Here is an 8,180-nt window from a genome sequence, read left to right on the forward strand (position 1 = left end):
AATAATGTAACACTGGGTTAAAGACTCAACATTTTATTGCACTACGTACAGGCTGTTTCATGAGGTAACTAGGCCTAACATTCTAACTAGGCCTAAGTATATTCTGGAAACTTTTTATATAACGAATAACAATCGGTATAATATTTGATCACGCATATATTGTTTGCATAAAACAAGTTACAGAATCATTTCAAGGAAAGCATGGCCACTAATTGGAAAACCAATTACAGTACTTTAAAATCGATAATGATCTTTCTCTCCATAGTGTGCTGGCAAATATCGAACTTTAATATTCTTGGCGGACATATGGCTCCTGCGACGCTACCCGTTATAGATGCCTACAGTAGGACACTTGGCGTTCCATACATCACGTCAAATTTGTCTCCAAAAGAACTTTTTCCGAATAAAAACTTTGATTTTACTTGGAGTTTGAAACCCTCTCTGGTATTACCTCTCTTAGACATTATCCAGCACTATTCACCAGAGAGAATAGCGTATTTGTATGCAGATGAAGAAGGTAAAAATATAATTGTGTCATTATATTGTCTCATGTACGGTAATAGTTACAACTGCGCATGTGCAAGACAAAATTCAGTACATCGGCCTATGAATGTTATTTTTATAAAAGCAGTTTTATAAGAACAAATTATCATAAAGACCAAACCGTTAAAAAATGCATGCAGAAGGGATAATATTGTCTGTTTATGTCGCCTTTCACAAGTGTAGGCCTACTGAATTCAGCCAACCACAAAATGTATAGCCAAAGAATAGGTATAGCTCAGAGAGATTAATTTTAGCAGGGACGGATGTAGGATTTGGCGGTAGGAGGTGTGTGAATCCCACCATGGTTGGGGCTGAGACAAGAACTTTTGAGAATGTGGACCGAAATTGCACTCTCATACCTTTAAAATCTTACCAGTAATTCATATCAACAATAAAATACAATTATTTTTCTTAATACAATTTAGGAGGTACGATCGCACCGTGCGCACCCACTCCCCTGCATCCGCCCCAGTTTAGCAGGCATATAATATTGTAATGAAAGGGGGCCCAAAAGGCATCAGCTCATGAAAAAGATTATTAGCATCGCCTCGGTTAAACCAACGGTTCGCAGTGTACAATGTAGGCCTATTCACTTAGGCCTACATCTGTATCGTATTTTCTTTATAACTGTGTTTAGTGTCGAAGGCCCAAGGCATTACAAACACTCCCACGGTTTGTAATATCCTCTGCATTTTCATTAGGCGTTATTACTTAAGAGAACCAATCTTACAAAACTGTTAATCACACACTATAAAATGCAGACGATTATACCTCGTAATGTTTTGTTTGTTTTATGTGTTATGTCTTATTTAACAGTTATAGTTAATACTACAATTTTTACAAATTACATTATAAATATTTACACTACATGATAGATTTTTAGCAACTCTAAATAGCTATAACTTGGATGTATTATTTATATTAATTCAGGAATTTAACAGACAATACATTGTATTATGCATAAGCTATTCAATCTTGTTGTCTTATATTTTGATTTCTACTTAAAGTCAGTAATAAATGTCGCAGTTTAATTTAAACGAGTTCAACCATTCTAATGAGTTTCGATTTTTACATTGAGACTGCGTTATATAATCATCATAGAACTGGTAAATTCGCTAAATGTCGATATGTTTTGCAATTGCGGTGTCTCTAATCCGTAACAGAACGGAAGACTAGTATGAACACTTTTTAATAAATCACAATGACTATGTTGATTTTACATCAGTAAAATTTACTTTCACAGCATAAGAATACTTTTGAAGAAGAGGTGCAGTTATTTTTTTAAATTATTCAAAGTTTTTTGAGGGCCATTAGTCTTATAGAAATTAATAATATACAGCTCATATTAAATTGGTTCTATCAAAATGATGTCATTTAATAGGTAGTTTTAACCGCACGACGTTAACCTTAACTTTAAAGTTTGTACCCAACATGCAGCGCGATAGCTCCGCCCCTTTTGTAAACAAATCAAAATACGCATGCGCAAACCCGTAACTAACGTGCGTCGAGCACATAAAATCCTGAAATTAACGTACTCCGCAACGCAAGATGAGTAAATTATGATGTCGTCCGTTAGCGTTAAGGTTAACGTCGTGCGGCGTAAAAATACCTAATAGACGATAAATTAACGCATATGAAATTGTATTTGTAACTGACTATAGAAGAATTGTAGCTTGTTTAAGTTTCTATTTACACTATCACATTTTTTTGACAAAAAAAAAGAAAAACTGTTGAATGCCCATATATAATCATGGTATGCCTGTATATGGTCATGATGTGATGTGACCATATTTGGTTTTTGTTTATGTCGAATACAATTTTATAGTCTGCACAGGGCTTTAAGTACCCTCGCCTTACAATGCCAGGGTTCTAAATACTTGCAAATAATGTCAGGATTTTTCATAAAACTAAAGGTGGATTCACTCCGGATCCGAATTCGGTTCGTATGGCTAAGAAAATCGAATTAGTGATAAAGAATAAAAACGCGCATCGAATTACGAATGCATCGAAAATGATTTCGGTTTTGGTGGTGTGAATGCACTTTAAAGGCGGATACACCGGGTCAGCCGACGGTCGGTCGATTTTTGCGGAATCACGGCCCTGCTTTACCAAGAGGTGGCGGTGCGAGTAGGCTAAAATGATGTCAACAAATTATATTCATCATCATTATTTCAATTTTATTTTATGCTTTTGTATTTTCAGCATTTTTAAGATATCAAAACGTGAAGTCAAATCTATCAAATTCATTTATGAACAGTACTATATTCAAGAAAATAACTAACAATATAAGAGACGACTTGGGCAGTCTACGAGACGAAGGATGGACTTTCTATGTCGTGGACGCGCCTGTTAAGACAATACAATCAGTTTTAAATAATGTAAGTTGTCAATCAATTCATTCTTTATATTTAAATTCAATATTTTTGTCTCATATACAATTAAAAAATCTGTCGCAATATATATATATATATATTAGGAAGCTTTCGATTTCACGACGACGGTTTAGGGCGTAGAACGTAATGACGTCACTTAACGTCATCTGCGCACGCAAATTAAATTCCTCGTCGCGTATCCGAAATCTACGTATGCCAGAGAACGTTGGCTGCCCAGTAGGACAGTCATGCATGAGTAATTTCGTTGTAGCGTCGCGTGGTCTCGCAAAATCGAAAGCTCCCTACAGTTCATTCGTTTATTTAATGGTGATTCGTTATAGAATCATATAATTTCGTAATATATACAATTGGTCAGTGATAAAATTTTAAATTAATACAATATGATACTCGTGTGTTTAACTGCCCAACGTGGCAATACAGTACTATGCAAAGCAGGGTAACAGAAATACATAATAGCCGCTAACGTTCTGGAATTGTATAATTTGTCAGCTTGAAGGAATAGATAGCTTGAAAACACTGTCTGGCATTGGTAGAAATGTAAACCCAGAGTTATGTGCGCTGGGGGAATTTGTGCTTAGATTTACTATAATTCACTGGCCTGACGCATTGTCATTAAACAGTAAAACGATACAACTGTAACAATGATATTTTACAGCAACTATCATTAACTAATATTGTTCAAACGCGATATCTTTTTGGAAAAAAAATCTCAGTCAAGATTATTACATAAACTTATGATTGTACATTGTATTTTTGCGAATACAGTTATATCAAGTGCTGTTTATATGTTCTTGGTTATATGTTCCAATAAATAATATAATGTATTACTAGTATTCATTACTAAAAAGTTATAAACGTTTAGAAATACAACTGTTGTATTACTTCGCCATAAACAATTTGGTGGATAAATATATTTACTTGTATAAAAAATAGAAAAACTCTAATTGTTTTTCTTTTACTTTGTGTTGATTATACAATTTTTGTCTGTATTTCGTTTAATCTATCATTTTGGATTTGAACCCAGGCTGGACTTCTTGGAATGGTAACCTCCAGCTACAATTTCGTGGTAATGAACCTGGTATGTATTAGTAAATGAAGTAATTACGGGAGCAGTTTCCCAAAGGAGGATGAAATCGTTTCCTAATAGACTGAAATAATAACACATGTAGAGCAATGCACCTTTACGCTAAACCCCGCCCATTGGATACTGTTGCTAAGGTGCACACAACGCCACATTCGTGTCTATGGGACATGCGCGTAATCTTGGACCTGCCGCTTATTAAATAACAGGTTTTGATTGATTAGTTAAAAATTTTGAAAGCGATTAAACTGACGAGATAATATTAATTAGATTTCAATGGATCCTTTGTATATAATGTGGTTAGAATACTATAATGTATTTTCCCTGACGCTATTCATTTTATACATTAACTAGAAAAACGAATGTCTAATGTCATGCTGCTGTTTGCAAAAGTTAGCAGAATCCGACGTGGACGCACATAGTTGCACCCAAGGAAGAACATACGTCTCAGCGTTGCAAGAGGTGATGTTGTCCATATCTGTCTCTTATACACATCTAGTTTTATTTATACATACAGTACTACACTATTTCAGTAGATGTACAGTAACGAGACTTGCTTTTTTTCTCAAACAGAATGCCAATAAGCTAAAAGTTGACAGTTTCGTTTACGGAGGGATGAATTTAACAGCCTTCCAGTTGCCAATTAACCAGACAAACGACAGGCTAATGAACCTGACTCTGAACTGCAGCGGCAAAATGAATAATAATACAAACGCCACCGTTGATCGCCCTGACGTAGGTCGAGACGTAATTAGAACTAAGTAGTGTGAAACATAAGATATGATATTGATTGCAAACGTTACTCCATCCATAAAACTAACTTCGATGATGATAATGACGTAATATTGATAGCTCTGATGTAATTATTACACAGTGACCTAAAATTAAAGGGAATTGGTAATCAATATATAACTGCATATTATATATATATATATATATATATATATATATATATAATACTGGTTTGGCTCTGTAATCATTAGTGGTAGTGGGACTGGTTTGGGCCCTTCCTAAGCTGGTCAAACGTTTCTTTTGGGTCTATACCCCAGCTTCAAAAATAGGAAGAGTGTAAAGAAGTGACTAATATGAAAAGCTGTAGTCTCATACTTAAACTGTGACATGTTATGTTTTTTCTTGTTCCTTTATTAAATGGAGCGTACTGTACTATAAACTTTAAGTAGTTTTAATCAAAATGTCTGCTAGAATTATTCTCGTCAAATGCCAACGTGGATATTACTTTGTAAGGCGATTAAAACCATAAGAATAGAATAATATTATCAAATAACAACAATAAAAATTATAGTGATGATGATGATGTATTTTCAGATGATAATGATTTTGATGATTATAATAAGATTATGAAGATGATATAAAAATGATGATGATTTTGATGATGATGGAGATGGTGATGTTGATGGCGATGATGCTGTTGATAAAGATTGCTGTGATGATGATCATGATAATGACGATGGTGAAGATGATAATGTTAATAATGATGGTGAAATATTTATTTATTTCCTTTTAGTACTGGGGAATAAAGCTACTTTTCCTCATAAGAACCAGTTGTACTTTATAATTGTCCTATCTTTGTAAACTAACATGCATAATATGGGTGGGGGAGTAACATAATGCTGTTCTCATAATATTATGAAGCTAATTAACTTTTTTTCTTAGGCCGACGCCATTTTGCTACATGATCTTTCACTTGTCCTGTTGAACGCATTTGAAAAAGTACTTGCTAAGTATTCGTATATGCCCGTGAGTCAACGATCCCAATGTTACTGTAGTAAGCACTTTGATTCATCGTGTTGTTCTAGGCTACGGGTAGGTTTTACAAACTTTTCGAAGTTCATTTGTCACTTTATATTGTCACTCTAAACTCTGTCAGTACCACCGAGTTTTTAAGTGACAGATAGGGCTTCCTGTCATTTACTTATATGAAGGGTAATGACGTCACACACTGGGTGTGACGTCATTACCACACTCATTAATGACACTTCAAGATATTCGTCTCATAAAACCTGATAATGTGAATAAAGCTTTAAGCCCTGTTCAGACTATCAAATCTTATTTGACAAAAACATGTGACATTCCTAAATATTGTCATGATGACATCACATCATGACCATATACAGGCACATCATGACTATATATGGGCATACAACAGTTTGTGAAAACGTGGACAGAGCTTTAAATACAACATTTTTCACAGTGCCAGTGTGTTGCTGAAGATTTCGTCTGAAGACGTCAGTTTCAGACTTTAAATGACAAATCAATTCAATCAGCCAGTCTAAGATGTGAGATTCTAGAAGGGGGATAATGTACTCCGTAATTCATCAACAGCTTTATGTCACAGTCCATTAATCTCAAAGTTCAGTCGAATGGTGAATAATTTACTGTTGCGGAAAAAAGTGTACTTGTTAGGCGAAGTAGATCAAGAATTAGCTATTCGAAATTTAACCCCAAAACAGGATTTGAGATAAAATTCGAGTATAGACAGGAGTTTTACTTACCCTAAAGATATGTTGTCAATGTATGTAATATGTCGACGTGTCTTCAACTGTATACTGTTTTAGTGATAAATTAATTGATATTTTTACAGATCTGTTATTGTTATTCAATACATTACAATATGCGTACATTTTCTCAATATCAAATACTAATTAGATTTCAATGGGTCCTTTGTATATAATGTGGTTAGAATACTATAATGTATTTTCCCTGACGCTATTCATTTTATACATTAACTAGAAAAACGAATGTCTAATGTCATGCTGCTGTTTGCAAAAGTTAGCAGAATCCGACGTGGACGCACATAGTTGCACCCAAGGAAGAACATACGTCTCAGCGTTGCAAGAGGTGATGTTGTCCATATTATAAATAACATCATCGTGTTATTTACTAGGCCTACTTCTTGAGTTAAAGTCTCCGCCTGCTATTTATGTTACAACATGTTGTGATAGTATTTAAGTTGTATTACGTAGTATTAGATTATGTCTTTCATTGTTCCATAAAAAAAGAAGGCAAGATGTCGGGTCAAATGATTTAAACTTTAAGCCAGCACTATGTAAATGACCAAGTTGAAATTACGTGGGACACTAATCGAGCACGCCTTCACGCTTATGTGAAGCATTATTAACTTAAAATGTGTCGTTTATTTGACATTTATATTCAGATGGTAGTTGACGGCCTGTCCGGATCAATTCAGTTCGATAATGTGACGGGAGAACGTACAGCGTATACTCTTGAAGTTATCGGTATTAAGGACTTACAATTCTTACCGGTAAATACGAATTTTTGACTCATAATTCAACTTTAATCGCGTTCACACTAGTTCACACCATAAATGTAAATAAAAACATCCTGATGTCCTAATGAAACATCCATTAATCTCATTGGCTGGGATACAGCACGAGCCACATCCAGACTCGCTTACTGACCTGCACGCAACTATGAAGTCAACGCTTGACATATTTTTCAGTATACTATTACGTCATCATACACTGTCATATACAACGAGTTAAAAACTTGAACATTAGGCTACAGTCTGTATGGAAAAATTAATTGTAATTATTATTTATTTGTAGCGCACGCTCTGAATATGTCACATTTTGATATAATATAGACAAGAATGGACACGAATTGATATTAGGCCTACAAAATATGAATGATAAATAACGTAACTAAAACTAATTATCATTGTTTAGATTGCTACATGGAACTCCGACAGAAAAGTGCGTCTACAATTAGCTAACTTTACCGAACCTTCTGATGACGTTGGAGACGAAGAAGAGCTTCTGAAACGAGAATTAATTGTCACTTCGATTCTGGTAAGAACCCCCCCTCCCCAAGTTTAGTTCACATTAGAAGTAAGGGCATAACAGTTTCGTTCCTCAAGTATATTATGCTATCATTCTTTATTCCAAAAATTATATTAAATTGAGAGCAATTAATAAGTCGGGTCACACAAAGCCGGTACAAAATATTTATCAACTTACCGATTTGCCAATAGTGACATCACATCATTGATGATGTCATTTTACATACGAACTTAAGCCCTGTCCAGACTAACAAATATTATTTGACAAAAACATGGTCATGGTGACATATCATGACCATATATAGGCACATCATGACTATATATGGACATACAGCAGTTTTAT

At 34.6% G+C, this 8,180-nt stretch overlaps 1 protein-coding gene across 1 annotated transcript in view; it reads left to right on the plus strand.

The window, feature by feature from the left end:
* LOC117113645 (glutamate receptor 4-like) overlaps window positions 1–8,180 on the plus strand; it is an 18,698-nt gene that overhangs the window by 7,892 nt on the left and 2,626 nt on the right. Inside the window, exons 3-10 of the mRNA XM_033257048.1 lie at window positions 266–517; window positions 2,746–2,921; window positions 3,961–4,014; window positions 4,591–4,752; window positions 5,692–5,841; window positions 6,769–6,876; window positions 7,193–7,300; window positions 7,725–7,847. Of these exons, the coding sequence (XP_033112939.1) occupies window positions 266–517; window positions 2,746–2,921; window positions 3,961–4,014; window positions 4,591–4,752; window positions 5,692–5,841; window positions 6,769–6,876; window positions 7,193–7,300; window positions 7,725–7,847 (1,133 nt within the window). The remainder of the gene's footprint in view (window positions 1–265; window positions 518–2,745; window positions 2,922–3,960; window positions 4,015–4,590; window positions 4,753–5,691; window positions 5,842–6,768; window positions 6,877–7,192; window positions 7,301–7,724; window positions 7,848–8,180) is intronic.

The sequence above is a fragment of the Anneissia japonica genome, unplaced genomic scaffold (genome assembly GCF_011630105.1).
Source record: "Anneissia japonica isolate Jap-2015-1 unplaced genomic scaffold, ASM1163010v1 scaffold1665_len535045_cov187, whole genome shotgun sequence".
Lineage (NCBI taxonomy): Eukaryota > Metazoa > Echinodermata > Crinoidea > Comatulida > Comatulidae > Anneissia > Anneissia japonica.